The sequence below is a fragment of the Trachypithecus francoisi genome, unplaced genomic scaffold (genome assembly GCF_009764315.1).
Source record: "Trachypithecus francoisi isolate TF-2019V2 unplaced genomic scaffold, Tfra_2.0 Lachesis_group20, whole genome shotgun sequence".
NCBI classification, from domain to species: domain Eukaryota; kingdom Metazoa; phylum Chordata; class Mammalia; order Primates; family Cercopithecidae; genus Trachypithecus; species Trachypithecus francoisi.
In genome coordinates this window covers 21,206,751-21,223,758 of record NW_022681466.1, presented here as the reverse complement: position 1 = coordinate 21,223,758, position 17,008 = coordinate 21,206,751, and the positions used below count along the sequence as shown (strand labels likewise).

The window sequence follows — 17,008 nt, the reverse complement described above, 5'->3', positions numbered from 1 at the left end:
AGAGAGAAAGAAGAAAGAAAGAAAAGAGGAAGAAAGAAGAAGCAAGCAAGAAAGAGAAAGAAAGAAAGAAGAGAAAGAGAAAGAAAAAGAAAGAAAGAAAGAAAGAGAAAGAGAGAAAGAGAGAAAGAAAAGAGAAAGAGAAAAGAAAAGAAAAAAGAATAAGAAGCAGACAGCCAGGAGTTGAGCTTTAAGAATGAGTTACCCAACAAGAGGAAAGGGCCACTCAGTGTTTGGTCTGCCCAACACCCTTTCGTCTTCTGGAAACAGCAGCATTCCTCTTGGGGTACTGTGCCCGGCCCATTCCTACAGGTGGACTGCACCACAGCTGCCATCTTCTTCCATGATCCTGCCTCTCTGGCCAGCCTGTGATTGGTCCAGGGCTGGGTAGCTGCTGTGAGCTGGACCAATCAGAGAACTTCCCTGGGACTTTTCAACTGTAACCAAGAGGCCTTTTGCTCTCTGGTAATGAAGCTGGGAAGATGCAAGCTTGGAGCCTATGAATGGCCACAGTTCTTGGCTCACGGGGAAAGCCAGAGAATGAAGCCACCTCGTGGAGAGAAACAGGAAGTGCTGGTGTGTTCTGGGCCCTGGGGTTCTGGGATCTGCCCTGGTGTTCAGCTCTTCTTTTGGTTCTTTGGGCTACTTCAGTATCCTCCGTGCACCCCCTTTTCCGTTTAAGCGGGTTTGAATTGAGTTTTCGTAACTAGAAGTAGGTAGGGACATATGTTTCTTGCTCAGCTGAAGGTGGTTTGGAGGAAAATTTCCCAGGGTGGCAGCAGAGCTGAGTAGGGACATCCACAAAGGGGTGGGCGTCCCGTGCCACAGTTGGGTGCCCCGCCCCCACGTTGCCTTCTCTATAAGGAATCTAGAGGAGTTTTGTCTGTGTTTCACATAGCATCTCAGCTATATCTCTTTATTGATTGATTGATTGAGACTGAGTCTCGCTCTGTCACCCAGGCTGGAGTGCAGTGGGATAATCTCGGCTCACTGCAACCACCGCCTCCCAGGTTCAAGCAATTCTCCTGCCTCAGCTTCCCGAGCAGCTGGGATTACAGGTGCCCACCACCACACCTGGCTAATATTTTGTATTTTTGGTAGAGAGGGGGGTTTCACCATATTGGCCAGGCTGGTCCCAAACTCCTGACCTCAGGTGATACGCCTGCCTCAGACTCCCAAAATGCTGGGATTACAGGTGTGAGCTACCATGCCTGACCTGTATATCATTATTTATTTATCCTTAACCTTGGAATTAGTCCCTCCTACTTAACCCAGGACTGCACCCCTGTGGGTCTGGCACCAAAGCATGCTCTCTTCCCACCACACTGCCCTGCTGCAGGACACCTCAGCCCCTGAAACATTTAAGACCTTGGAATGTCATTCCATGCAGTGAAAAGAAGGCTGCTCTGCCATTGGTGTCAGTAAAGATCCCCTGGAGCTGAACAGCACCTGCAGCCCTGAGGCCTATGTCTGAAATGCTAGTGCCCCCCACTCCCATGCTACTAGGAGGGTGCACTTGCTACCCATGGGCCAGATGCTATTCCAGGCCGAGTGTAAAGGGGAAAGCAGATGGGGGCACTGCTGAGAGCATGGAGGAAGAGAAGCTCGGCCCCTGGAGAGTGAGCACACAGGGAGAGGAGGCTTAGGGTTGCCGCAGCTGGGCAGACAGGCTCTGCCCTTACCGCCTGTGTGACCTTGGACGAGGGACTCAGTGAGCCACATCCACACATGGGGCTGGTGATGCCATTCGAATGGTGTTGTCCTGAGAATTAATGGAGACACTGTGTGTGTAACGCACGAGGACCCCAGGAGCCCTCGAAGCATGTGAGCCCCTTTTCTCTCTGCCCTGACTGCATTTTTGTTCTTCTCGGCTGAGACTCTAGGGCATTTTCAGCCTCTTCTAACCCCTGAAACTCCACCCTAAGCAATGTTTACAAACTTAAACATGCGGAGGAAGGATGGCACACATTGCTTTCTCTCTCTTGTCCTTACTCTGTCTGTCTCCCTCTGTCTCTCTCTCTAGGATGGCATATTTCTTGTCAGCAAGTCTCTGATGGGTCCCCCAGGTCCCCGCTGCTGTGAAGAGAGAGGAGGCCCACAGAGGCGGCCTGACTGTGGTGCTGTGCTGGCAATCCAGACTCCCTGTTCCCACCTGTCATCCTGCAGGCCTCTCCTCTCTTCTGCCGCCCCCACAGTCCGGGCTGCCTGCGTCTCCTGCTGTGGATGCCACTGCCCCCACCCTGGCTTCCCCTTGTTTCTTCCTGGTTACTGTTTCTGGCTTTTGCCCCCACTGGAGAATGAGGTCATGGGAGCAGTGGGGTACAGCAGTGCTCAGGTGGTGAATGGACCTGGGGACCCTGGGGGCTGAGGTGAATTTCCCACACCCCCTCTGAGGGCTGCTCAGAGAGTACTTATCTTGGAATCCGTCTCCCCGCAACACACAACCACTGACTCCCATGGGGAGAGGTGGTGGAGAGGACTTTAGCCTTGGTCGTCCTTTCCTACCAGGAGGATGACGGCTCCAGCCCTGTAGCTCCTTCCTTTGCCCGACTCCTGCACTGGAGCTGGATGGTTTAGAATGAGATCCAGGCCTCCTCCCGCGTTTCCCTCCCTTCTGTCTCAGGCAGATCAGGGAACTTGCTGCTTCTCAGGAAAGCAGCTGGACAGAGTGGGTGGGACGAGGAGTCCAGGTGGTCACCAAGGCGAGCGCTGCGCAGGTGTGGGCTTTTCAAGAGAGGAGATGAGCTACAGCTGCAGAGACTCAGCCATATCAGGTTGAGAGAGCAAAGGAGTTAAGAAGTCAAGTTGGCTGGGTACCTGTAATCTCAGCACTTTGGGAGGCCGAGGCAGGTGGATCACCTGAGGTCAGGAGTTTGCAACCAGTCTGGCCAACATGGTGAAACCCCATCTCTACTAAAAATCTTAAAAATTAGCCAGGTGTGCTGGTGGGCACCTGTAATCCCAGCTACGTGGGAGGCTGAGGCGGGAGAATTGCTTGAATCCGGGAGGTGGAGGCTGCAGTGAGTTGAGATTGCACCACTGCACTCCAGCCTGGGCAACAGAGTGAGACTCTATCTCAAAAAAAAAAAAAAAAAAAAGTGACGTTGTCCTGCCATTCATTCATAAGAGGGGAAACTGAGGTTCAGACAGATTAACCCATAGACGGATACAACTTTGTATAACACTTTACTTTTAGATTATTTATTTATTTATTTATTTAGAGACATGGTCTCGCTCTGTCACCCAGGCTGGAGTGCAAAGGCGCAGTCACAGCCTTGACCTCCCAGGCTCAGTGATCCTCCTGCCTCAGCCTCCCAAGTAGCTGGTATTACAGGCACACTCCATCATGCCTGGCTAATTTTTGCATTCTTAGTAGAGACAGGATCTCCTTGTATTACCCAGGCTGGTCTCCAACTCCCGGGCTCAAGCAATCTGCCTGCCTCAGCCTCCCAAAGTGCTGAGATTCTAGGCATGAGTCACCACACAGGCCGCATCTCTTTACAATTTACCAAGCCTAGCCACAGCCTTAAATGGAAAACATCTACTTAAATGAGAAAACTACAAGAGCACAGCGCCACCATGCAGCACATTTGTTGACTCCTTCAGCACGTAGGTGCGGACACCTGCTGTGTGCAGGGGCTGTGCTGAGCGCAGAGCACTCCGTGAGCTCGCAGCCTTGCAGGTTACCTGGAGCTGCACCATCTCATTTGCCCTTAGAGCTTTCTGAGGTGCACAGACAGACATCGCTGCTCTCCCCACTTTACAAAGGAGAAAAGTGAGATCGGAGAGGGGACGTTATTTGCCCAAAGCCACACGGTCTTTGTTTTAAAATCAGAGGCTAGACTTTTAAAACACCTCAGGGCTCAAAGCCACTAAAGCTCCAAAAAGTCACCAAAGTTGTGAGTGCAGATAAATATTTAACAACTGCCTGGGGGATGGGGTGCAGGCAGGGGCAGAGGAGTCCTGACTTGCAGTTGTTGCCAGTTTCTGTGGTGTAAATACTCCCACGGTGGCTGACTTCCAGCCACCCTTTCAAAAAAGTTACTGAACATGGAGTTAGGAAGAGCCATATTCAGTCGCCTCTCACCCAGCTGCATACATGATCTCCAGCACACCCCTGCTAAGAGCTTCCTGATTTGTGTTTCTAAAAGAGTCAAAGGGAAACATTTACATTTCTTTCTTTTTTGTTTTGTTTTGTTTGGTTTGAGACAGGGTCTCACTGTTGCCAAGCTGGAGTGTAGTGGCGAAATCACGGCTTGCTGCAACCTTGGCTTCCTGGGCTCAAGTGATTCTCCCGCTTCAGTCCCTCCCCGCAGCTCCGCCTCCCCCACCAAAGGCACATGCCCTGGTGATTTTTTTTTATTCTGTGGTATAGACAGAGTCTCCCTATGTTGCCCAGGCTGATCGCAAACTCCTGGCCCCAAGCAATCCTCCCGCCTCCAATTCCCAAAGTGCTGGGGTTACAGGCGCGAGCCACCACGTCAGGCCACATCTCTTTACAATTTAGATGAGCATGGTGGCTCACACCTGTAATCCCAGCACTTTGGGAGGTCAAGGTGGGCGGATCACCTGAGGTCAGGAGTTTGAGACCAGCCTGGCCAACATGGTGAAACCTTGTCTCTACTAAAAATACAAAAAGTAGCCAGGCATGGTGGCGGGCACCTGTAATCCCAGCTACCCAGGTGGCTGAGGCAGCGGAATCGCTTGAACCTGGGAGGCAGAAGCTGCAATGAGCCGAGATTGCACCATTGCACTTCAGCCTGGGTGACAGAGAAAGACTCCATCTTAAAAAAAATAAATAAGTAAAATAAATAATTAAGCCAAAATCCAAAAGATGGAATGATTGTGTGTTTGTCTCCTAAAGAATCCTAAGTCTGAGAGAGGAGGCCTCATGGCAAGCCTCATAAATATCAGGCAATAACTGCCAGGTGTCTACAGAGTCACTGTGGCTCTAGAGGAGGGAACCCTCCATGGAAAGCTGAGGGGGTGAGGAGTCCACAGAGCCCTGTACACGCGTGTGCACACCCCAGCCCTCTGAGACTAACACACACCTGCACATGAGCACACACTCATATGCACACACATATACAACTCTTTGACACAAGAAAGACCCTTCGCCAAGCACGAGTGGGATCTGACAGAGATTGGAGTGAGGATGGGCACCTCTATGTAATTCACATGCCCAGACGTGGCACCAAGGCCGCCTGTGCTGCAGGCGCCCCTGAGTGATGTCAATGGCTATGAGAAGGTGACCTGGGCTCTGAGTGAGGCTGGGGGCCTGGGAACATCTAGATGAGGATGGAAAGTTTAAAGCAGACTTTCTCACTCCATCCCCACTCACTACCCCCAGGGGCCATCTCTCCTTCCCCTTCAGCACCAAAACGCAATGGGATCAAAAATAAACATGAAATTCCAGGTCTCCCGTGTCCTGACTTCCAGGGTGCCTGAGGCCATGGGTTCTAGAGTCCAATGTCAACATTTCTTACTTCAACTGCCTCATGCTTCAAGACTCAGCTCAAATGATGTCCCCTCCTTGAAGACTTCTCCCACTCTCAGGCAAAGTTACTGCCCCCCGACCCTGCCCCACTCTGAGTCTACAACCCCCTGAGCAATGTCCAGTGTCCCCTGTTACATCCCTCGGTCAATATCTCCTCTCCTGGCCACTCCTGCAGCTAGACCACAAGCTCCACTAAGAGTATCCATGGAATTCATTTCTGTACCTCATCCCCTAGCATCAGGCCTTGCACTTAACAGGACCTTAAGAAATGACTGTGAGTGAATGAATGGGTTACAAATAGTCATGAAAACCTCAGCAACTTATTATAACGTCAGCCCACAGTCCAAAGGAAGCACGCCCTTCCTCCCCAGCCCACCACAGATTACTGCCTTTCTCAAAAGGACAGCCCCCAAAGACCACAGTACAGACATGCCCCCTCCTAAGTTAGAGCCCAAAGCGGGAGGTGAGGTGGCTTTCAGGATTTCTCCACCTGCAAGGCTGCAGGGCAGAGCTTCCCCTCATCAGAAGGAAGGGGAAATGGGAGGGATAAAGGGACTCAGACTCTCTGTGCTCAGGGTGGGGCACAGATAGAGACTCGGACTTTTCAAGGGAACTGATTTCCAGGACAGAGACACCAGGGGCAGCCAGGGAAGGCAAGGCTCCTAGAAACCTCACGCCAGGCTCTAGGGATGGGTTTCCCCACCATCCGGGCTGGGGGGCAGAGTTGGGGATGTGCCCCAAACATGGGTGCAGCCAGAGACACCAGCGTGGTGGGGGAGGCTGAGTGGTAGCAGAAAGGGGGATGAGGGTTGGGGGTGGAACTATATCTCTAATTGAAACTATTTGCTCATTTCAACTGCCAGGTTGTACTTGTTCGAGTGTGGGTTTGGTAATATTTTTATTTTTTTAATAAAAGAATCCTTACGCCCCCTGCCTGGGTTATTTGTTTTCGATTGTTTCACCAACATCTGGAGCTTGCCCAAGACAATGACTTCCATCTCCATGACCAACAGATCCTTTCTGGAACCAAGACGCAGGCTGCCCCAGAGCACCATTTCTGGCAGTTTAAGGCGTTCTGTTTTATCGCTGCTTCCAGGCATCAAAGATTCAGAAATACTCAGGTCCAGACTTGGCAAATGCTGCTGCCCAAACAAGAAATGTTTTTGGTTTTGGTTTTTTTTTGGGGGGGGCGTGTTTTTTGTTTTTGTTTTTGTTTTTGAGGCAGGGTCTTGCTCTGTCGCCCAGGCTGGAGTGCAGTGGCACAATCTCGGCTCACTGCAGCTTCCACCTCCCGCGTTCAAGCAATTCTCCTGCCTCAGCCTCCCAAGGAGCTGGGATTACAGGTGCCCACCACCACACCTGGCTGATTTCTGTATTTTTAGTAGAGATGGGGTTTCACCATCTTGGCCAGGCTGGTCTCGAACTCCTGGCCTCAAACGATCCACCCGCATCGGCCTCTCAAAGTGCTGGGATTATAGGCGTAGCCACCGTGCCTGGCCCCAAACAAGGAATGTTAATGGTTCAAGTGAGAAGTTTGCATGTCCCTTTGTGTTTCAGTGCCAGATGCCAGTGGGAGAGCGCTGGCTTGGCCAGAAGAAGTTAGGAGAGGAAAGGTCGAACCACCCTGGAATGGGTGGTTACCATATAAAAAAATCTAAGAGGTTGGATTGGGAAAAAGTCTTCATTCATGCATTCTTTTGTTCCTTGGCTCATGTGATTATTCATTCAATCATCACAAGTCGAGCCCCAGCAGGGGACCCTGCCCCACGGAGCTTTCAGCCCAGGGGGAGGAGTAGGAGGGTCCCTCAGTGTTGAAGCAAAGCAGAAAAGGACAGAGAAAGAAGAGGCCAGAAATGAATTGGAGCAGAGTAGTGGGAAAAACAGAAGTGAGAAGGGAAAAAAGGGAAGGATGGGCCCCCAGATGGATTAAAAACTTTCAACGAAGGGCACTTTAAAGGATTCTTTATCAGAAAAGGCAAAATCAGCCAGATCCTCAGCTTCTCCCTGCCCCTACTTCCTCACATGGCTGCTCCTAGATCCCTTCTGCAGCCAGCTCTGAGACCCACCCCTCCCTTACCTGCAGCCTGGCAGGAAGGCACACACACAGCTCAGGCCCTGACATATATCTGGACTCAAGTCTGCCTCGGAAAGGACAGGAAAGTTCCGGCAAAGGAGGAGGAACAGCATGTGGGGGCCGTCCAAGGCCAATCGGGGCCGTCCGAGGCCGTTCGGGGCCAGCCAAGGGGCAGGCTACATTCTGGAGCTCTTTGTAAGAAAATCCTCATTAACTGATCCCACTGATTCAGAATCCCTGTCAGTTTTGATGTTGGCAATGCTAAAGTTGCTTTTCTACTAACCATGAAATAAAGAGTTTCTTAAGCAAACGAACAGAGGAAATAATACTGATTTCTCGCGGTCTCTCCAGTCACACAGCAGACACACTGCCCTGTGTGTTTTGAGTGCCTCTGCAAACAGATGCTGCTAATTGCACATGACTTTTCTTTTCACCAAAGATGCTTTGCAGACTCTGCTGAAAAGCCTGCGGAAGATTTTGTATGAGGAAGTACTGGTAAGAACTCTTGTGGTTTTCAGCCTCTCCTACCCTCTCCCACAGGGGTGAAGCTGTGAAGAGTCCTCCCCATGGCACCTCCCATCCCCTCGCCTAGCAGGGGTGGGGAGGAAAGTGTTTAGAACCTGGGGGAGGAGAGTTAGTGTTTAGAACCTAGGGGAGGAGAATTAGTGTTTAGAACCTGGGGGAGGACAGTTTCCCCCAGACAGGGTTCAGTGGCTGGGGAGTCCTAAAAAGTGAGGAATCAAGCTCCCCTCCTCACATTGCCCCAGGCAGGGAGGAGTCAAACCTGGGCACAAGGACAGTGACGCCACCCATTCTTTATGATCAGGTGGGCTTGGTCAACAGGATAATCGATGGTAATCATGGGGTCTGCAGACCAGATAGCTCTTCCTGAACTTCTGTTTCCTTTAAGCCATGATCATTGGGGGTTTACTATTACCTGCAGCTCAACCTAATCCAAACAAATTCCCTGCTTGCCGGATTGAATGTGAGACCCAAAGTCATCTGACCTCTCAGTCACATAAAAGCCATTCCTCCCCTGGAGCAGAGGCTGTGGCTCATTTTAAACCCCAATGAGGGCCACGGATACTGTTCCAGAAAAAAGCATGGATGTGAATATGTTCCACTTGCATTTCAATACTCCACATACAGGCCTCACACGATGGCTCAAGTCTCAGCACTTTGGGAGGCCAAAGAGGGAGGATGGCTTGAGCTTAGGAATTCAATATCACCCTAGGCAACATAGTGAGAGCTTGTCTTTACAAATAATAAATAAATAAATAAGCCAGGCATGGTGGTGCACACCTATAGTCTCAGCTACTCAGGAGGCTGAGGCAGGAGGATCACTTAAGCCCAGAAAGTTGAGGCTGCAGTGAGCTATGATTGTGCTACTGCACTTCAGCCTGAGTGATAGAGCAAGACCCTGTCTGTCAAAAAAAAAAAAAAAAAAAAAAGCCAGGTGCAATGGTTCACACCTGTAATCCCAACACTTTGGGAGGCCAAGGTGGGCAGATCACCTGAGGTCAGGAATTCGGGACCAGCCTGGCCAACATGGTGAAACCCCGTCTCTGCTAAAAAATACAAAAATTAGCCAGATGGGGTGGTGGGCACCTGTAATCCCAGCTACTCCAGAGACTGAGACAGGAGAATTGCTTGAACCCAGGAGGTGGAGGTTGCAATGAGCCAAGATTGCACACCGTTGCACTCCAGCCTGGGCAACAAGAGTGAAACTCCATCTCAAAAAAAAAAATAAAAATTCCATATACAATCTTAAGATTCCCAGACTTCCTGAATTTTATGCCTGTTCCCGTAAGCTAAAAACCTCTGACAAAAAGGGATGCAATTTCCAAAACACTCAACTCCCAGACTCAAGTGGTATCAGGTCCCTGTTCTTACCTAGAGTCACAACAGAGCAGAGGACAAGGTCTATGCTATGTCCATTTCCTTCAGTGGTGCCCTAACCCCAGCAACTAGGTCCACTTTCTTGTAGTTATTCATTTTCTAAAAATTTTAGTGCCTGCCCACTGGGCTCGCTGCTGGGGGCCATAGAGAGCCCCCAAGGAATTCACACCTAGTTGGGGAGGATGACAAGTTCTACATTGAGAGTATCAGCATTTGTTCTCACCACCACTAGAAAGAAAAGAAGAAGAAGAAAAAAGTATCAGCGAAGTGCTGGGGGAAAGAAGAGGAAGCCGTGAATTCCACTGCATGGTGGAGTGGTTATTTGCACAGCATCTGACCTGGGCTGCTGGATAGGGAGAATGGTGCCAAGCAGTAAAAAAGATTGGAGTAAGAGGCGTTTTATACAAGCAGACTGTCATAGCGATGTGGACAGCCCTTCGCATGTTCAGGGAACCCAGGGGACACAGACCAGAGCTGCCCAGGCAGAGGGCAGTGAGCGGAGGGAGGGTTTGGAAATGCTCCAACGTGATTGACTGCGCCCAGCTGTACCCGGCCTTGAATGCCACACTGAGGATTTTGACCTGATCCATAGGCAGCAAGGAGTCAGAGAATGATGTGATCAGATCTGACAGTGACAAGGAGGAACAGGAGACAGAGGGAAGGAGGACAAGGCGGGACCTGCTGGCAGTGTCTGGGGGTCAGGTGCTGGCTTTCACCTGGCAGGTAGACACAACACCTCAGCACACAGCACCTGGAGTCAGACTCCAACAGCTCCCACCACCAAGATTTCCTCCTGATCTCGCAGAGCAGACATAGCCTCCCTGCTGTTTCAGGTGGGCTGTGCTTCCCTGCCCCTCTTCACCACACATCTCTCTGGTTTTTCTCTAAAGGAGCTTCTCATTCCAGAATCACAGAAGAGCCTCAGAGGCAGATGCTACCAGGGATCTGAGCCCCTCTAATTCACCCTCATTCCACAGCTTGATCAGGCACATGTTTCCTGAGACTCTGCCCCGAAGAAGCCCTGTGAGGGAGGCGCGGATGAAACGGACACGTCCCTGCCCCCAGGTGGACTGAGTAATGTACACGGGATGCGGGATAGGGAAGGAAATAAAACACAGACACCAAGAACAGTCCCAAGAAGCAGCCTGGGGAGTTTGCACACAGGGCTGTGGGTGTTTGGGGGAGCCGAGGAGGAAAAGATTCCTCTGGGTGGAATGGCGTTGGGTCAGTCTAAGAAAGACTCAGTGGTGGACTCCAAGATTTAAATGGCGAAGATCTGGACTTGAATTCTTCCTGTCATAGCTGCGTGACCGCGGATATGTCACTCTGCCTCTCTCAACATCTGTGTCCTCATTTAGAAAGGGACAAATGTACAAACTCACAATGTTTAGGGGAAGATCCAAGACACTGTCCTGCTCAGTGCCTGGGAAAGAGGATTATAATCAGAGTAGTAGGCAGACGCTAACACGCCCCCAAAGAGCCTCTATGGTTGCTGCCTGGTATCCATGTCTAGGTATAATCCAGTCCCTGAATGTAGACTGGATCTGTGATTTGCTTCTAGCCAGCAGAATATGGCAAGAAAAAAAAAAAAAAGAGAGAGAGAGAGAAGATGTTACTTCTAAAATTAAGCTATAAAAAGACCCTGGTTTGCATCTTCCTCGCACTCTGCTGCTGTCTCGCTTGCCTATTCTGATGGAAGCCAGCTGCCGCATCATGGGGACGTTTACCAGGCAAGGAGCCAAAGAAGGCCTCCTTGGGGAACTGAATCCTGAATCCTGAATCCTGCCAAACCACATGAAAGTTCTGAAGCAGGTCCCAACCCTCCCCACCTGCCACCCCATCATGGAGGTGACTGTGACCCTGGCTAACACTTTTTTTTGAGACAGAGTTTCACTCTTTCACCCAGTGAAATGGTGAGTGAGTGGCGTGAGGAGTGAAATGGTGCGATCTAGGCTCACTACAAGCTCCGCCCCTCAGGTTCATGTGATTTTCCTGCCTCAGCCTCCCGAGTAACTGGGATTATAGGTGCCTGTCACCACACCCAGCTAATTTTTTTTTTTTTTTTTTTTTTGAGACGGAGTCTTGCTCTGTCACCCAGGCTGGAGTGCAGTGGCGCAATTTCAGCTCACTGCAAGCTCCACCTCCCGGATTCACGCCATTCTCCTGCCTCAGCCTCCCAAGTAGATGGGACTACAGGCACCCGCCACCACACCTGGCTAATTTTTTTTATTTTTTATATTTTATTTTTAGTAGAAATGGGGTCTCACCATGTTAGCCAGGATGGTCTCGATCTCCTGACCTGGTGATCTGCCCGCCTCAGCTTCCCAAAGTGCTGGGATTACATGTGTGAACCACCACGCCCGGCCCACACCCAGCTAATTTTTGTATTTTTAGTAAAGATGAGGTTTCATTATGTTGGCAGGCTGATCTCAAATTCCTGACCTCAGGAGATCCACCTGCCTTGGCCTCCCAAAGTACCGAGATTACAGGTATGAGCCACTGCACCTGGCTGCTGGCTAACACTTCAATCACCGTCTGTCAAAATTGTAAATACCCCTGCCCTTTGACCTAATGATTGAACTACTGAGAATATAGTGTATGGAAATACACAGGGGCATGAAAGTACCTACTGTATTATTTGTTATAGCCCAAGATTAAAAACAACTGAAAGTCTACCCCCAGGGGGCAGGTTAAATTAAAGTCCATCCGTGGAATGGACTATCACACAGCCATTAAAGAGAAGAATGAAGCAGCTCACTGTGTGCTGAGACAGAACGGCGGGCAGGATGTACTCTGTTCAAGTGCAGAACCACAGACATCATATGCTATCAAATACACACACACACACTTAACTGAAGGCTTGCAGCTCTAGAGATAACCCAGAACCCTGGTTTCCCCTCCCTTTGCCTCCAGGGAGGGGAAATGAGAGACGGGAAACAGAGACAGAGTTCAGGGGCAGGTGAAAAACCTAATCTCTGTACATCCTTTTATATCTTTTGCATTTTAGACTAGATACATTCATTCATGAAAAAATATAATTTTATAAATGAAGATAAAGAAATGCATTAGTAAATAGGCTGGGCGCAGTGACCCAGGCCAGAAATCCCAGCACATTGGGAGGCTTGCAGGGGAGGTTAGCTTGAGCTCAGGAGTCTGAGACCACCCCAGGCAACATAGGAAAACCCTGTCCATCTCTACAAACAAAATTTAAAGATTAGCTGGGCATGGTGGCATGTGCCTGTGGCCCCAGTTTCTTGGGAGGCTGAGGTGGGAGGATGGCTTGAGCCCAAGTGTTCGAGGCTGCAGTGAGCTACCATGATGGACACTGCGCTCCAGCCTGAGACCCTGTCTCTAATAATAATAATAATAATGGATAGTAATTCATGGCTGGGCATGGTGGCTGACTCCTGTAATCCCAGCACTTTGGGAGACCGAGGCAAGCAGATCACCTGAGGTCAGGAGTTCGAGACCAGCCTGGACGATGTGGTGAAACCCTGTCTTTACTAAAAATACAAAAATTAGCCAGGCATGGTGGCAGGCGCCCATAAACCCAGCTACTCAGGAGGCTGAGGCAGGAGAATCACTTGAACCCAGGAGGCAAAGGTTGTAGTGAGCCAAGATTGCACCATTGCACTGCCTGGGCAACAGAGCGAGACTCCATCTCAAAAAATGAATAGTGGCCGGGCGCAGTGGCTCAAGCCTGTAATCCCAGCACTTTGGGAGGCCGAGACGGGCGGATCACGAGGTCAGGAGATCGAGACCATCCTGGCTAACACGGTGAAACCCCGTCTCTACTAAAAATACAAAAAACTAGCCGGGTGAGGTGGCGGCGCCTGTAGTCCCAGCTACTCGGGAGGCTGAGGCAGGAGAATGGCGTGAACCCGGGAGGCGGAGCTTGCAGTGAGCTGAGATCTGGCCACTGCACTCCAGCCTGGGTGACAGAGCGAGACTCCGTCTCAAAAAAAAAAAAAAAAAAAAAAGAATAGTAATTCATGGAAATGGCAAAAATCTCAAAGAGGGATGTGCAAACAAGTAAAGGTGGAAACTCTGCACCACTACAGCATGCGACTTTTTGTCCCTGTCACAAAAGCTGCATGAAAGTACAAAATTACTGTGGTGGCAGCATCTAACCTGCGACACCCACATGAGGACTCCGCTTGTTCCGAGTCCTGCACTGTTCGCTACAGAACCAGGTGTCCTGCTGGATTATAAAATACTGAGTTATAAAGTTTACCACAGTAAGATATTCTTATACAGGACTCACAGCCTGATGTGCCAGACATCGGGCCCAACACTTTACATACACTATCGCCTGTGTGTTTGCAGCAGCTGTAGGGGCAAAGTATCACTCTTATCCCCATTTTACAGATAAAGAAATAAACGCAGAGAGGTTAAGTGACTCACCAGAGGTCAGATGCTTGTGGAAAGTGTGGACTCCAGCTCAGGCTTCCAGTTCCAGAGCTGAGCCCCTAACACTCCGCTGAACTTTGCATATAGAAGGTACTGGGTAAAGCCTTTTAACTAAGCCCTGGTCCTTTCCTTCAGATTAAAAAAAAATACATTAAAGGCCCCATTATTCCCCAACCCTCAAATTTCTGTTAAAGACAGAGGCTTGGCTGGGCAGGGTGGCTCACGTCTGTAATCCCAGCACTTTGGGAGGCCAAGATGGGAGGATCGTGTGAGTTCAGGAGTTTGAGACAAGCCTGGGAAACATATCAAGACCCTGTCTCTACAAAAAATAACAAAATTAGCCAAGCATGGTGGCATGTGCCTATGGTCCCAGCTACTTGGGAGGCTGAGGTGGGAGGATAACTTGAACCTGGGAGGTGGAGGCTGCAGTGAGTTGAAATTGCACTACTGCATTCATCCTGAATGACAGAGCGAAACTTTGTTTCAAAAAAAAAACAGCTGTGCTCAGATGCTGAATGCCTCAAGGGCAAGGGCAGATGCCCTTCCTCCTCACTGTATCTCAGCAGCGCCTGGAACATAGTGGCCCAGTGTGTAAGTAGGAACTCAGAACACGAGTACTGGAATTGAACAGAAATAGGCAATGATGCCTCCCCCGGGAAGCCCTGATTTCACAGAACGGCGGTACCTTGCCCCTCTACAGGAAGGTGACTTGGTGGCTCCCAAGGGTGTCCTTCCATCCAGCCTGGCATGGCGAGAGTGGAGTTGAGAATGCCCCCAGGCCCCATCAAGGCCCAGGTGGGGTGGGAAGGGCAGACAAAGGCTCCTCCCCAGACCTCCCGGGGTCCTACATGGCAGAACTTGTGCATATGGCTCAGCAGAAGAGGTCAGGTTAAAAAGTCTCTGAGTCAAAGGTCTAGAAGGAGCAGCAGTGGATGGGATGCTTGCCACCTCCCCAGGAGTACAAATCCAAGACCCTTGTAAGCTTGCAGTGGGGGTCGACAGCAGGGGCAGGGGAGAAACAGCTATGATCTCCAAAAATGTCAGCACTGGAAGATGGCCTGGGAGGGAGAAGCACTCCTTCAGCTACTCCCCCATTTTGTAGATGAGGCAACTGAGGCTAGAAAGATGATGTGGTTTGCTAAAGGACAGGGAGGTCACGGCATGGCCGAGGCTGGATTCCTGTCTCCTGGCATCCTATGATGCTCCTTTTATCACCTGGAGTGGGAAGGCCACGATGGTTGTGTTCTGGGAGGACTCAAAGTCTCTACTAGGGCATCTTTGGATTTTTTCTACATGGAACAGGGGCTGAGTGGAAGGGCTGTGGCTCCCTTTCCCCTCAACAACCACAGCAGTGCCTCCCATTGGAGATTTTGCTGGAGAAGATGGTCCCTCTGCTATAACAAAAGAAAGCTGGAAGTCACTGGGCCTCTTTTCCTCCTTGGTTTCCCTGTCAGCTCTCTGCCCTTTGTCTACTCCCTGCCACTGCCATCCCCCCAGCAGCTCAGGTTCAGTCTGAATGGAGTCCTACCCCCATCAAGGCCTCTGCGGGGTCCCTGGAGACTCACCTGGCACATCCGGGGATGGATTGAGAATCATGAAGGCGTCCGATAGGCCGGTTTTGACAGGATGCTGGGAGGAGCTGATTTCCGGGACAGACATAGGGATCTGCGGCAGGGAGAAGAGGGTCCGTCCACTTCCCAAATGCTCTGGGGCCCACCCAGCCCTCCCCTGTGAGCTCCAGACCCATCTTTCTGGATGGCACCACCTCCTGGAGGACTCCAAAACAATGGGAGCCCAGTTGGACCCCACCCAAATTCCAAGTCCTCTCCACACCCCCTCCAAGCACATTTTCTTCTTTCCTTGGTCTCGGTGAATGGCACTCTGTGCAGGCCAAAAACCTGGGACTCACCCTTTTCCCTTCCCTTTCTTTCATTTCTTCCCTTACCCATCTAATGCACCTGCAAATTCTGTTGCTTAACCTGCTAAGTGGCTCTCAAATCTGTCCGTTTCTTTCCATTTCCCCCCATCCTACTCTAAACTGCTGTCACCTTTCTCCTAAATTACTTCCCAGTATTCCCTCTAAGCCCCCAACAACCTGTTCTCCACTCTAAAGCCAGAGTGACCTTTCTCAAGGGCAAATCTGTGGTTCCCTTGCCCTGTCCCCTGCCCCTCACTCCCTTCCAGCCATGCTGCCTTCTTCTTCTTCTGTTTTTTTTTTTTTTTTTTTTTGAGATGGAGTCTCGCTCTGTCGTCCAGGCTGGAGAGCAGTGGCACGCTCACAGCTCACTGCAAGCTCCGCGTCCCGGGTTCAAGTCATTCTCCTGCCTCAGCCTCCTGAGTAGCTGGGACTACAGGCACCTGCCACCACGCCTGGCTAATTTTTTGTATTTTTAGTAGAGATGGAGTTTCACCATGTTAACCAGCATGGTCTCGATCTCCTGATCCGCCAGCCTTGGCCTCCCAAAGTGCTGGGATTACAGGTGTGAGTCAACGCACCCGGCTATTTTTTTTTTTTTTAATAGAGGTGGGTGTCTCGCTATGTTCCCCAGGCTGGTCTTGAATTTCTGGGTTAAACCAATCCTCCCACCTCAGTCTCCCAAAGCACTGGGATTATAGTAATGAGCCACCACACTGGCTCATCATGCTGCCTTCTTTTTTTTTTTTTTTTTGAGACAGAGTCTCACTCTGTTGCCCAGTCTGGAGTGCAGTGGCACAATCTCGGCTCACTGCAACCTCCAACTCCTGGGTTCAAGCGATTCTCCTGCCTCAGCCTCCTGAGTAGCTGAGATTACAGGTGCCTGCCACCACACCTGGCTAAATTTTTTTAATTTTAGTACAGATGGGGTTTCATCATGTTGGCCAGGCTGGTCTTGAACTCCTGAGCTCAGATGATCCACCCGCCTCAGCCTCCCAAAGTGCTGGGATTACGGGCATGAGCCACCGCGCCTGGCCCATGCTGCCTTCTTTCAGTGCTTTGTGCCAGCCATGCCCTGTCCTGCCTCAGGACCTTTGCATGTGCTGTTTTCTCTCCTGGAACATACTTCATTCTCCTCTTTGCTTCCTGAACTCATATTTATCCTTCAGATTTCAACTCTTTTCCTCAGCAAAGCCTCCCCTGGCCTCTGTCAAGG

General features: G+C 50.5%; 1 protein-coding gene across 4 annotated transcripts in view; it reads right to left on the bottom strand.

Annotated features, from left to right (window-relative positions):
* PLXDC1 (plexin domain containing 1) overlaps positions 1-17,008 on the bottom strand; it is a 90,095-nt gene that overhangs the window by 23,174 nt on the left and 49,913 nt on the right. For all 4 annotated transcript variants that reach the window (XM_033183224.1, XM_033183225.1, XM_033183222.1 and 1 more), the window contains exon 7: positions 15,443-15,542. In XM_033183224.1, the coding sequence (XP_033039115.1) occupies positions 15,443-15,542 (100 nt within the window). The remainder of the gene's footprint in view (positions 1-15,442; positions 15,543-17,008) is intronic.